The sequence below is a fragment of the Sander lucioperca genome, chromosome 17, assembly GCF_008315115.2.
Source record: "Sander lucioperca isolate FBNREF2018 chromosome 17, SLUC_FBN_1.2, whole genome shotgun sequence".
Lineage (NCBI taxonomy): Eukaryota > Metazoa > Chordata > Actinopteri > Perciformes > Percidae > Sander > Sander lucioperca.
Genome location: NC_050189.1, coordinates 1,030,834 through 1,045,745, shown reverse-complemented (window position 1 = coordinate 1,045,745; position 14,912 = coordinate 1,030,834). Strand labels below are relative to the sequence as shown.

At 40.1% G+C, this 14,912-nt stretch overlaps 1 protein-coding gene across 2 annotated transcripts in view; it reads left to right on the top strand.

Moving 5' to 3' along the window:
• mllt3 (MLLT3 super elongation complex subunit) overlaps window positions 1–14,912 on the top strand; it is a 99,889-nt gene that overhangs the window by 46,653 nt on the left and 38,324 nt on the right. For both annotated transcript variants that reach the window (XM_031299781.2, XM_031299780.2), the window contains exons 5-6: window positions 11,878–11,916; window positions 14,700–14,828. In XM_031299781.2, coding sequence (XP_031155641.1) covers window positions 11,878–11,916; window positions 14,700–14,828 — 168 coding nt within the window. The remainder of the gene's footprint in view (window positions 1–11,877; window positions 11,917–14,699; window positions 14,829–14,912) is intronic.

Genomic DNA, 14,912 nt, shown 5'->3' with positions numbered 1-14,912 from the left:
ACAACAGTTAACAAAACGAAGACAGACAAACAAAAACAACAAGAAAAACATAATCAGTCAGTCATAATCAAGTTTGAGGTAGAGCAAAGGCCTGTACTACGAATGGAGATCAACATGCCCTGGATTTCTTTCAGTTACCCGGCTTCACCTACCCTAACAACCGCGGTCCCGCATAACCTGTGTCATGACGGTGGTTATCAACTAGTTCAATCAAGCCAGGGTTTCCCAATCAAGCCAGGGTTTCCCAATCCAGCGGCGCGCACGTTCACATGAAAGAGGCGGTGTTTGCGCAGCACGACCAATTGCAAACATCTACCAGAGCAGCATATTTTATATAAGAAGAGCAAACTATAATTTTACATAAATATGAAGAACACAGACACGGTTTTACAGGCAAAACGCAATACAGTCGCTGCTTCCTAAAACAGGAAGGAAAGCTGGCAAAAAAATAGCCAACGCTGTAGATGCGTAAATCACACTTATCAATATCACTTCCCTATCAGTCAGGCACAAGAGCTGACCAATTACGCTTGTGCTTTCCATAAACTGCCGCTGCTTTAGCCTGTTATTTCAATTGCAACCCTGGCAGTGGTAAGCGATCGTGAGAGCAAATAAAATATATAAAAACTTAATTCAAACCGATGTGCCCATTGGCAACACACGGCTCAACAAGCTGACAAATAGCCTATACGTAATTCCCTCCGCTGAAAATCTATATCTTTCATAAAAATACCCATCAGGGAATGTTAACGGGGTTGTCGGTCTCTAAATGTTTTAACTTTTCTGAGCGCACCTCTCTCTCTCCGCGCACCGAGCTCTACCGGATCTTCTAAGAACGGTGACGCCATTATCAATCAAGTATTGATTGTTCGGTAGGCGGTGCTTTTACACCGGTTGATCTCTAATCTCCAACATAACCTGCTCCCGACCAGGTTAGGCGTTCAGCATAAGTTACCACGGCAATTTAACCCGGTAACTGATCCACCGTCATATAAAGAAAATCCCGGGTTGAACCTGAAGTTACCTCGTTAACGCCAAATCTTGCTTCGTAGTATAGGCCTCAAGAATGAAACTGGATATTAATAATAATATTAGAAGAGGTGTTGTAGAGGATTATGGACAGGTACAGTTGGTACTGTAATAGGAAAACAGTAAATCACTTATCCTTTAATAAATGATATTTCAAATTGCGAGTAAAAGCTGACCAGTTGACTGAGCTTGTTAGGTGATAGTCTACCAAATTACATGACACGTGGCCTTTCCTGTGTGAAATAGGACCTCTGCCATTTCTTCCTTAATGTTTCTAAGATTTTATTTCATGAATGTTTGGATGCTTTTGGATTCCAAATATTCCAATGGTCTAATAAGGCTGCCATAATGTCCGTACGGTAATGGCATTGCAAATCATATTTTTCTCTGCATGGAGTAAAAATTTTAACGGACCGGAGAAAACTGCTCTCTTTTTGTAACTCGTAGGCACCGCAGCTGTTGTTCAAAAGAGAATTGTGACTGCATGCCAAATGTCATTCTGTTAGAGTATATGAGCTGTAACCCGAACCACTCCTGTTATCTGTTCTCCTGCTCTGAAGAGACTGCTTTGTTGTTTGACCAGTGTTGTCTTTGCTTTTTGTATATTTCATCATTTGATTTTCGAATTATTCTGCAATATAGTTTGTTAAAACATATAGATGCCAGCGATTTTTTTTACATTAGTATTTTATGAAACCTATACAATTCAGAATGAATTACTTAAAATTTAGCAGCACTTAGATCAGCAGCTTATTACACAAAGGTCCGCATCTGATTTTTATTCAAGCTCAGCGGTCCGGAACGATTGGCAATGACAAAATAAGATTTAATCAACTCACTTATAACTTTTAAGCAACAAACATTCAAGTTGAGTACTCCCTTTTCCCAGTCAACGTTTGGACCAATAGAGGGTAGCTGAATTTTGGTAACGGTACCTTTTTTCTGTAGCCTTACTTTCTCTCTTAACAAAAAAATGTATTTAAGTTGAAAAAGAATCCGTACGGATCATGGATTAGCTACAGTCCATTATATCACTACTGTATATCCAACAATTTATTGATCTAAAGAACATTTATTTCAAAATATAAAATATAACACTTCAGAACGTGTTGTTTTCATACACAAGGAATGGGCTGGGTCCGGATTGACTTGCCGTTGGATCTGGATGCGGCTGGGTCTGGACTTAGAGAAGCCCTGGTTTAAGCTGTTTGTCAGTGAAAAAATGCTACAACTCCTCAAGACCCAAGCCAAGGTCCCGTGTCATGCTGCTACCTGATTAAAGTAAAAGTGGGTTAGCCCCGAAGCTAGCGACAACATCGGCACAGGCTCACTTAAGGTGGACTGACCTTTAGGGTGAACCAGCTATTCTCATTTTAACCTATAGAATGACATGTATAACCGGTCAAAACTATTCTCTGTGGTTAACCATTGGCATCCTCACATTAAAGCTCTCTATAGTTGTAAAGTTTATCTTTAGTGGCAGCTAGGGATGTGCTCATCTGGTGTTTTCTGCCTAGTCCTTTTAATATTGCAAAGTGCTACATTTAGAAACAATAAGCGATAGAGAAAAGAGAAAGTTTTCATTTATTTATTTTATTTGGAAGATGTGTAGAGTTTCTGCTGTCCTGATGTCAATGGGGAGCTTGTTCCTCCATTGTGGAGCCAGGACAGCAAACAGTGGTGATTTTGTTGAACGGGAGCTGGGCCTCCATCATGATAAGGGAGTATCAAGCCAGTTGGCAGTAGTAGAGTGTAGTGGATGAGCTGGATTGACCATGTCCTGGATGTATGATGAACCTGAGCCATGGTAGGCAAGTCCATCAGTTAGACACGCAAAGACTTGTACTTAGAGTGCAGAGCCTGAGACTTGTAGTTGTTGGAGGGTGGAGAGGAGGATCTGGTGGTTCAGCGTGTCAAATGCAGCTAAAGATCGAGCAGAATGACAACTGAGGAGAGGGAGGCTGCTCTAGCAGAGAGGAGTTCCTCTGTGATGGCAAGGAGAGAAGTCTCAGACTCTGGGTTTCTTAAAAAGAACAGAACAGAGTCAATCACCAGTGCATGCAACCAAATAATGTTCCATGTTCACACACACTTATTTTCACTCACATATGAAGCGAAATGCTTGCAGTGTAGATGCTGGCTGTGGTAAAGGAGAGCAGCACGCTGCAACACTAGCAGGCTGAGGTGGACTAAACACAGCAGAGTACAGCAAAGAAAGGTTTGAATTTTGAATTGCTTTATTTTAGCCAATTAAATATGCCCTGATACAATCATTGGGATCAGGACATTTCTAGTTGCTTCCTCAGTGTTGGGTGCAGTCAATCCGTTGGCCCCCTGCCAGAGGACCCCTGTGGTCTGGAAGTTTTATGACTGGAGCTAAGTGCTCTCTATTTACTTTGCCCTGCAGCCCCTTCTTAGCCTAAAAAATGGCTCTAGTGTTGACATAGACCATATCGAAACTCTATTGTCAGAAGGAGAGTCTCACTAGTGAAAGATCTTAGTACATTACTTTTAGAGGTCGACCGATATGGTTTTTCTCTGGCCAATGCCGATGCCGATCTTTAGAAATCAGGGTCAGCCGATGGCCGATTAATGCTGCCGATTTATTTTGGCCGATATTTGGCTGATATGTGCTTGTTTTTAAACCTCTATTTGAAAGATAAAACGTAACACTAATATACACAGAATTTCTCAACAAAAACATTTATTGAACACTTCACCAATCTACACTGTACACACAGAAAAATAAAGGTGCTAACTGGAACCAAAAATGGTTCTTTAGAGTGATGCCATAGAAGAACCATTTTCAGTTCCACAAAGAACCTTTTAACAAGAGGTTCTTTAAAGAACCATATTCAAAATTGGTTCTTTAAGGAACCATTTTCAAGAAAGTTCTTTGTGGAGCCAACTGGTTCAATAAAGAACCTTTTTTTAAATGGTTCTTCAGAATAAATGGTTCTTTGTTCATTTTAAATGTTATTCAGGGTAGATTTAAAAACAACAATACATGTGTATATTTGGCTATTTGACAATTTTATTGTTGACCATATTTAATTCAATTACATTACAAAAAAAATGAGAAAAATTTAACAAATGTTACACAATAACAATACAAGTAGATCCAACCAGGCAATCTGATTGGCCAAACATTCAGAACAACATTACAGAGTTGAATCAAAACCTGGTTTTGAAACATTTGCATTAATTAAATTAATCAGGAACCAGAGTGAAACTAACATATTTATATAGTGATTCACAACGCTGGGAGTTCTGGGTTCCCCAGTGTCCTGACTGCCGTGTCACAAAGTTCCCCTGGTGTCGGCCATTTGGTAAAGTAACTGCCATGGCAGCAAGGACACTGGGGAACCCTGAGTTCCCTGTCATGAGGGTGACAAATGTCAGTTTTTAAAAATGAGGTTATTGACGTGTGAGGAGGATTTCTGGTCACAATAAAAACACTTTGAAATGAGTTATGACTATGAAATTTGGATGTGTTGTCCAGTGGAGAGTGCTCTACTAAACCAAGCTGGTTCCAGATAGATAGTAGTAGTCCATCCCTAAAAGAAATGACAGTGAGGAAACTGGGGAAGTTCCCATTCACTCTATGACAGCTGTTAAGTATTGCACTAGATATCTATGTAATTTAATAAAGCGAGATACTTTGAACCTTTTCAAACTCAAAGGTGGGCCTGTGTTAAGAACACCTGACCAATTTGGTGTTCATAGCTCCATGTTTAGGCTAAGCGTGCTCAGTATTATAGTTGTAGTAAAAAAGTAACTTGTATTAAATACATACCAATATTGAACAACATTTGAAAACAAACAAAGAAAATTAATCTTAACATCTACTAAAATAGAACATTTAATAATACAAAATGAATCTTAACCAATCTATACTATAAAAACAATAAAACAGCTGTGTGTGTGTGTGTGTGTGTGTGTGTTTTGCAAGTCTTTTGTGCCACACGATACGCTGCCCTTATCGCCCTCTCTGAAATCCTCTTTGACAGGAGGGTTGAGCCTCTAGGGGAGTCAGCGCCACCATCAGCCTGCTGTACTGACTGCTCGTCCTGAGGGCCTTCTCTGGTGTCTGTTGAGGAAACACAAAACACAGAGTGAGGTCTGGTGTAACAGACATGAAATGGACTGAGTCTTTAATGTACATATCTTAGAGTTTTACTTACATTTTGCAGCCTCGCCATAAACTCCCTCTGCTCCTCCAGTCTGAGGTCCCTGACTCCTGGTAGGGGACAGGGGTTTCGTCCTTGGAACTGAAGGAGGACTCAGGCTTGCAGGACCTCTTCCTGGTGGTGGAGGAGGAGGAGGCTCCTGGTGACTCCGGTGATGGCATGGTGTGGGTGAGGGCCTGGCGGAAATGCTCCCTCATCCTCTTTGACTGGCCCACATTCAGGTTGAGGGTGTAGAAGCAGTCAGCTGTGGCCGTGTTGTGGCACATAAAGGTGGCCACCATCTTCCGCTGCTCGGCAGGCAGGTTGTTCTTGGCCTTAGTACAGTAGAAGAGAAAATATTGCTACTGTTAGTTAAGGCGAGACACGGCAGGCAAAAACATCGTTTTTTTTCTCACTGGTCAATTTTGAGATTTTGGGCTATTTGTCTTCAATAACATGTCTTCTTTCAGACTTGTGGTGAAATAAAGTCCGAAATACACATTTAGGTCTTTATTTTACTACACTTTGTCTGTTTGCGGCGGTAGATTTCACCTAAATTCAACAAAAGTTGGCGTTCTAAATCATCGCGCTGCTCCGCGATCGCTGTCTGCACCCTGTCTTCACATATACCGTTGGAAAGCTCTCTTTCTCCTATACAATGCTGTCGGATCCAAATATGGTCATTTCCTTTTTATCAGCAATCAATCGTGAAAGTAAAAGGGGGGATTTAACTCAAAATGCGCAATCTCATTGGCTGATGCCAATTTCTGACAACGTGATTCGTTCAGAATGGTCACGTGACGTGCTCTGACATTTCCGCGGTAGCTCAAAATGTTGAAAGAAGTGCGTTGAAAACGGCCGAAAATCACCTCAGAGAAGACAAACAGTTATTAGCAAGAAGACACACAGGATTACAAACTAAGACAACAGATGAGGAAATGCCTTCACATAGTACGTTGATGTTTAAACTGTCGTTAAGAAAACAGGAGTGTTCAGACAGCGGAGGTAGTCTCTCTCTCTCTCTCTCTCTCTCTGTGTCTATTCCTCTCTCTCTCTCTCTCTCTCTGTCTGTCTATCCCTCTCTCTCTCTCTCTCTCTCTCTCTCTCTCTCTCCATGTCATATTAAATATTTGTCACATATATACCACACTGTACTGTTCGCGATACAACACTATATTACAAAACAATTACATTACACAACAGTTACAGTTTTGTATAATATAATTACTATATAATAGGCTACTAAACAAATCTGTAATTTTGGGATCCTAAGTGGTGTGAGTTCCTCAGGCTGTAGCAGGCAGATCCATATGTAGCTGTCAGTGGAGCTGCTGTCACCTCTCCTAGGAGAACTATCAGCTTCTCTTCTGGTGTTAACTTTTTTTGGCTATTTTTTCAAAGTGTAAATCTCTTAGTGAAGATAGTTTTTCCCAGTGGAGGAGGAAGTGCATCTCTGTCTGACCCAGTTGGTGGTCACTGAGCCTGTATTTAGTCAGGATCCGTCTCTTCTTCGTATCTCTGACAGTGTGCAGATAATCTGTCAAATAATAATTTAGTCTACTTTGTTTATTTTCTCCAATGTTCTAAATATTGGTCTTTTGAATGAGTCATAATTAGTTCTGTTGTGTTATGAACCAGTGCTGATGGGAGCCTGGTTAGTTATCTTCACCATCAGCTGACTGAGGGGACTGGTTCTGGTTAGTTAGCTTCACCATCAGCTGACTGAGGGGACTGTTTTGTGGGAAAAGTAAGCTGGAGCAGCAGCAAGTATGACCATCTCTACCTTCAATGAAGGTACCTCTGCCATGCTTTCTGTTATGGAGAAGTTGTGGCTTCAGAGCACATGTGACGGTCAATTCAATGAGAGAAACTGATATGCTCAGGACCTCAAAAGCTGAGGCCGTCACAGCTGCCAGTGTAAAACATAGTCTAGAGTCTAAGCACAGCTAAAATACATATGGTGCTGGAATGGACAGTTGGACTTTAAAAAAGCTGTGACATCTATTGTTGGTCTTGTTCTGTGTCCATACACCTGTCCAGCGTGGGTTTTGTCTGCAACTTTGTGCATGATACGCCAATATTAATTCATTGAGTTACTGCAGTTGTAGGCCTTATATGCCTGCCATTTTATTAAATAATCAATTTTCATGAGCTTGAGATATTCTATATTATTATCACTAAGGGCCTGAGCATTTATTCTGTTTTTGAGCAATTTTTCCAATAGAAATGTATTAAATTCCACTATTTAAATCTTTAAATGCCGTTTTCTCAAAATTAGTTTTTTGTCATTCTCCAGTATAAACATCTCAGCCTATGTAGCACCTATGTACACCAAACTTTCCAGTTATACACTTAGTAGTATTCTGAAGATATTTACAGAGGGATTTGTTAATAAATCATTCCTGCCCTGATTTATGTGACATTTTAAGCTAAAAAACATGGCGAAAATTGATTTTTTTAAGGCTATGGACAGTATATTTTGATTTCCTAGGTAATGAAAGCAGGTATCCTGAAATCCCTGTAATTTTGTTTTCATCTTGTGTGTAAACAAAATGAAAAAAGAATTTTGCACCTGGCTTTATCATATGTTCAGATCTATCTACCGAAAATATATGCAAAATCGTGCATATTTAATGAGAAAATGCCTAATTTGCATAATTAAACAAACATTTCAAAAACTTGTAATACATTTTTTTTTTATATACTTGTGTAAGTAATCAACTGAGGAAGTTTCATGGAGATATCTATTATTTAAAAAATGTAGCCTATTCACCTGTAGTGTCTCGCCTTAAGCCAGCAGAGTTGAATGGAAATTAGTTATTAGTTAATGAAATCCAGCATGAACAGATAAGTGACTGAGGAGAACTCACACGAGCAAACACAGCCGTCCTCAGGTCGGTGAAGTTGGGGGACCTTTTAAGGCCCATCTCCGCCCACGCTACCTGCAGGTGGTGCAAGAAGTTTTAGCATGGCCCTTCCCAGCCGTGACAAAAACCAGCTGGTTTGGTGGCTTGCTGGCCGCCCGCAGCTCCAGCCACCTCTCCAGCCAGCGAAACTCGTCAGTCTCCAAGAGTCTTGTATTCCCCGACACAGAAAACGGACAGACTCTTTCAGAGGAGACATTAACAAAAACAACAGACTCACAAGCAGTGATGACAACAGGACACAAGTCGAGATTTTAATACATACAGAGATCACAAAATCCCCTGTGCAGCACGCTCACCACATCCATCGCATTCAGGCGAGACTGGGCGGGTAGGGTTTCCCGAAAGTATTCGAGGAACTCCTGTATGTTCCTCAGGTAGAAATCTGCCGTGGTGATGGTCTTGCCTACGGACTGGAGGTGGGCTGGGTATCTGCAGAAACATAGGCTTTGAGTCAGTCACTGTTCACAGCAGGTGTGTGTCATAGCCACTTCACAATAATTGTTTTGGAAAGTCACACTTACTTCAATCAATATTCCTTAAAAAACAGCCAACTGAACAATTCAGTCTGCCCCTTGGCTGTACCTGCCAGGTAAAATATAAAAGACCTGACTCTCAACACCTTGGACTGGGCATTTTCCAGCTGCTTGGCAGTGGGGCAGCTGGTAGTCACGGAAGTAGTTTTCTGTGAACACACATTTAAAATGATCTGAGTAACATTTAACATTGAGGTCTGAATCTGAAAACACACACACGTAATATATAGTAACGTTACACAAACAATTAAAAACACATACAACATGGAAAGGTGAGCATTCAAAATAGGCTACATGATCGCCGAAAACAAATTTTCCTCCTTTTTCTGCATGTTCACTTTTCAGCAAGCAAGATGGCGGCGTTGCTCTTTAATACAGACGTTACGTAACGTTACGTACGGCTGAGGACAGTGACAGTCGGTGAAAAACGCTTTTGCCGCCCATTTTTACACTACTAAATTCAAATATAAAAAGATAATTTACCATTGCCAATGTCCGTACGTTACTAACGGTCGGTGGATTAGCTATCGTTAGTAACGTTTTATTCATAAAGCTTTCCTTAAACCGAGCTAAATCAACGTTAGCTAGCTACATTTTAGCGCGCTAACGTTTGTCGTAGCATTGACCTAGCTAGCTAAACCAGCCAATGTAGCACACAATGACTCAGATATTTCTTAATAAAAAACAAAACAGATAACTTATTAGATAACGTAACATTGAATCTGCAAACAGACGTTGTGATAACGTTGTTATCATAGAAGATAACAACGATACAGCCTTGAAATGTCTCCATTAACGACTCCTTTGAAATAACGTTAATGAAGTTAAATGTCAGTTACCCTTCATAAGCTAGCTAGCTAAGTTACGTTAGCTAACGTAGCTAACATCAGAGAGTTTATTCTAGAAGCACTGTTTAAACAAGCACATTTTCAGCAACAAACTAACAGTAAAATGAAAACGCTTACCTCGCCTCCCTGCCCCAGGAACCAAAGTGTAGTTTAGGAGCAAATTAGCCGCTGGTCCGATGCCCACTCACCGAGAGACGATGTGGGGTGACTGGGTTACGCCAGTTGAAGAGGTGCGCTCGTTTTTCACTTGTGTGAAGATCCAGCGGGCGGGGTGCCAGATAGAGCGCACTCCTCAATGTGTTTCTGTCTCCGCCCGCCATAGTCCTTTGACGGTATATATTTGCAACGCATAGCGTGTTGGATTTATATTTAATAACGTTAAAAAAAACGAACCTAAATCTTATTATTATTTAATCGTTATAAAATCGTTAGACTGTTTTTAAACTAAGCTAAACCTGTACACATATGACAGGCTATGATCTGATGTAATGATACGAAACAAACGTTTTTTTACTCTTCCCATACCATGTCATGACTCGTGTGTGTGTGTGTGTGTGTGTGTGTGTGTGTGTGTGTGTGTGTGTGTGTGTGTGTAGTATTGATGAGGGGAAAAGAGCATAAACTAATAAACTAATACCTCTAATAAACTAATTTGACCTATACCTCAAAACATTTACTCAATCAAGTACAGTATAGGCCTACTTCTTGTGTAATCCTTTTTTAATACTCCACTACATTTATTTTGGTGTCTTTAGTTACAAGAAAATACAATTACACCCAGTTATTTCAATTGCAAAATTTAAGTGACATTTCCATTAATCCATCAATTTTTGTACTTTTACTTAACATTTTGAATGCAAGTAATTTACCAAGTATTTCTAGTCCTGTTAGTACTTTTACCACTGCAGTAAACCAACCACACCAAATACTATTTGGGAAACTGTGCTGGGCATTTTTCACTGCTTTCTGATGTTTATATGCAAACCAAACAATCGAGAAAATCTGCAGATTAATCAATAATATAAATAATTGTTGGTGCCCTAACTTCATTGTTTTTGGCTACCAAGAACCTTTAGTACTTGAAAGAACCATATAAAAGGCTTGAAGAACCATTCTCTAAATATAAAGGTTCTTTAATTGGTGATGACTCTTTGAAGAACCATTGAGTCCTTTGAAGAACCGTTAAAGAACCATTATTTTTCTGTGTGTATAGGCTACTTCAATTAAAAATGTATAACGTAAAAACATACTGTAGCCTATATTGTATAAATAATGTATGAAAAATATATTAAATAAACGAAACAGGTAAGAAGAAAATAAACTTTGTCAAATAAACCTTTCAATGAAAAAATAAAGTTTAGTGCACTTATCAGCTTTAAACTTCTGAGAATACAAATCTGCTTCACATAAAGCGACATATTAATCTCAACACTATTTCCTCCTAACTCCTGTTGAATCACATCAGACTAGGGCTATCTAAAGTCAATTCTTGTTCACCTTGTTTGTTAGATCATTGTTCATTTGTTGAAGTGTTTTATCTGTGTTTTGGGGATCCTACTGTTAGCCTACATGTCCTGTTGATTTCCAGATTTCTGTCATTCAAACAACTCTTAGTTGTAATTTAAAACTCAACCAGCCAATTTAATAAAATTAATGGTTTTATTCGTGCTCAAGTCCATAGATGCAGTTAATGGATACAGGCACGGAGGACTGAAGGCTCTGTTAGCAACGATTAGCTCCGTTAGCGGTTAGCTCCGTTAGCGGTTACTCCGTTAGCGGTTAGCTCCAGTTAGCTCCGTTATAGGAGTGGTTGAGACTGCCACGGACAGGGGTAACAACCAGACTCTGATAAATGACATTCGGGGAGCTTCCACAGCGGTGTGGCCGCGGTGTTTTGTACGGTTTTATTAGTACAGTTAATCACAAGGCAAGAACACCAGCAACATGCTATTGCTAACGGTAGCGTCTGAACCTGAAGTGGCTGTGCGAGACACACTGCGCAAGAATTCACGAGGGGAGGGGCTGGAGGCAGCTGGTCTGGGCGCGCTGTAAAAAATGTCGCCTATTCATGTTTTTAACACTAGGCTGCCCGCAGATGCTTATTAATCGGCTTGATATTGGCCGATGCCAATTATGTTAAAACAAAAAATGCCAAAAATCGGCCGATTAATCGGCCGGCCGATTAATCGGTCGACCTCTAATTACTTTGTTCAATTTCATTCAATTCAAACTTACTTTACCACAACTTGTTCACATTTTTGGACATTAATGATGTAATGAGTATTTGCCGAAGCTAAAATTCTTTGTATTTTATTGAATTTAGCTGTGAATAATGATTATCCATCTCTTTTGTTGTCCCTCTCTTTAACAGCAACGGGATCCTCACAAACGAAGTTCAGAAGACTCAAAAGTAAGATTTCCAACATGCTTTGAGGGTCATGGATGAAACAGGCTTGTCTAAAGATGACTAGCGACTTGGACACCACTATAAGGTGGCTTCAAGTTTCTTTTCGTTTAATGAGACCAGTACTTGTATCATTGCTGAGAGATTTACCGTCATGTGCCTCGGCACTCCAATATAGACACACTGAAGCAGCTGTGTTGTCTTGACTTGCATATGCTGGCCATTGTTCGAGCCCCATAATGACTGCAAGATGCAAGCAGCTTTAGATGTTTGAATGTGTGCTGTGTAGACATTTGCGGCTCTTGGCATTGAAGATGGCAGTGCAATACGTCATTACTCTTAAGAAAGACAGAACCAAGCAGGTCTGCCTTGTTGCACAATCCAAATGTTCTTCAAAACTTGCCATTTTCAGCGTGTAGCTTGCTAGCTTGCAAAGTCTGCGAACGGAGTTTGAGAACGGCAACACACAGAGAGCGGATGTCAGACAATTATCCTGGAAATGTACTTCCGTTGATCCAGACTAGATCCCGGAACGTGTCTATCATCTGGTTTGGTTTCAGGAGGGCAGATGTGGAACCACAATCCTCTGCAAAATATGCTACAAAATGATTGCTAGACCAATTTCACCTCAAGATGACATAGGGCTGGGCAATATGGCCTAAAAAAAAAAAATCCACGATTTTTTCCACAAAAAATCCGATTTAAGATTTAAATCGATTTTTTGCCACCCTACTTAAAATCAATCTGCAGATGACAAAGAAATTGTTCAAAACAAGTTTTAACTTTATTTTGTTGAGTGTTTGAGAGATAAAGCTGTTTTCACACATAGGCCTACAGGTAATTCACTTCTCGTTCCTCGCTAAAAGTTACAAATCATTTTAACTTTATTGCGCAACCTTGCCCCTATTTTCACCTGTTGCTGAGTAACGTACATTAACATCCCATGGTCTCTTGAATGTAGCATACCTGTAGCAAGCTCCTTCAGTAACTAGCGGTAAAAAAAACGTCGAAGAGAAGCTTCGTGCTACAGAGCGGCGATTGCTAATTGTTTAAGCCTCTACAGACCTCCGTCACAGCTCGGTCGTATCAGCGGCATTTAGTAGATGTGTTGAGCCGCAACAGAGTTCCTCCACACCGCCTCTGGTGCTCCGTCATGGTGCTCCGCATGGTGCTGGTGGTTCAGTTATCAAAGAATAGGTGACTCTCAGCCGGGGACAGAGCACCGCAAGCTGCTGGTCATTTCGGCGGAGATTACTGTTAAGTAAGTAATGAATCAACTAGTTAAGAAAATAACTAATGTTAGTCCCTGCCGCTGCCATGTTGTTTGTGTATCTCTATGGCAAACGCATTACGCGCGGGGGAGGGCTGAGCCCGTTCGGAGCTACGGGAGCCCAGAGGGAAGCATCGGCGGATGTTAAGGAGAAAACCGATTTTCATTTAAACAAATCGACATTAACTACACGTTCGAGTTAATCGATAAAATCGATTTATCGCCCAGCCCTAAGATGACATCAGAGTTCCTCAGAGTGTTACTCATATACGAGCTGTGTTCCCTCTAAATTCAGATTAGTTTACTAGAATAATCACACTGGTATGATATTATGCATCAAAGGGTTAACTCAAGCAGTTATGTTATTTTATAAAAAATATAAAAATATCAGAGTAAATATCGTATATCGCGGGATAGCCTAAAAATATCAAATATTATTCATAAGCAATATTGCCCAGCCCTAGTACCAACAGCTGTAAAGCTCTCTAATTAACACAACATAAATGTAAAACGTGTGGAGTTATGTGCTCCAACTATTTCTCGGTGAACAACATCTGGGCACAGTATGTCTGTTTATGTGTGGATAAAACAAAGATATGTGTCATACATGTATTTGTCTGTATATATGCAGAGACAGACACACACACACACACACACACACACACACACACACACACACACACACAGGTCTCTATGCTACCACACCCTGACTCCAGCTCCATAATAAACACAGAGAGTTTGATATTAACCCTCTCATCTCACTCTTAGAAAGGAGGCCAAATTTGAAACAATTCTTTTTAGATTTTAATTCTAATACTGTAAAGCAGAAATGCCATAATTAAGTTCTTTTTTGAACAGGTCTGTATATCATTTGAAACTTTCAGTGGCAATACGATACCTAAGCTTTGGTGGTGAAACCAGAGCAATTTTTAATTCCTTGCAATAATGAATAAAAAACGGCTTCTTGTGTAACAAAAAAAAAGCGAAACTTTCTCTTCTTTACCATTTGTACTCTTTATTGAACTTTAGCCCCAAACATTGAGTGGAAGAGGCAGTTAAACCCAGTGGCCATTAAAAATACACCCCACAAAATTATTTTATATGCAGATAATGTTTCATAAATCAGGTACTCGTAACACTTAAAGCCATTCTTCATATAAAAAGTTCAGTATCAGCATATAAAGTCAACTGGTTTAAGATGTACTGCCTTCCAATACAGTAATGGAAGACTAAAAAAAAAACAAATAGCGCATATTTTCCCATTTAAAAAAAATAAATAAATTGGAATCATGAACTATCTGATCAAAGAATAAGTCAACAAACAAGGCTAAGAATCTAATCAAGCATTCAATGCCAGCTTTCGGTACTCAAATCCTTTTGGAAATTGTCATGAAGTATTGTACACCTTAAGTACAATACCCAGTATTTCTTTTTAACTTTATAACTGCACCCCAATGAAAAATCTTTTCAAAGCAAAGAATCCTCTGCTGATTTTGGTTTGTTGCTGTTCCTCTGGCAGGTGATGGTAATGCAGGAGGGCTCCACCTCCCTTTTCAGTCAGAACCTGAAGTTGCCTACACTACCCAACAGCTCGCTGACATCCACCTTCTCTGACCCAAAGAAGAGCAAAAGCTTCCATGGGTCAAAGGTCAGTGTTGTTTCCAGGTACTTGCCTGGAGCAAGACAACCTTCTCCTCTGCCTCTCTCGGCTCCACCCAGCTCTGAAACTGGC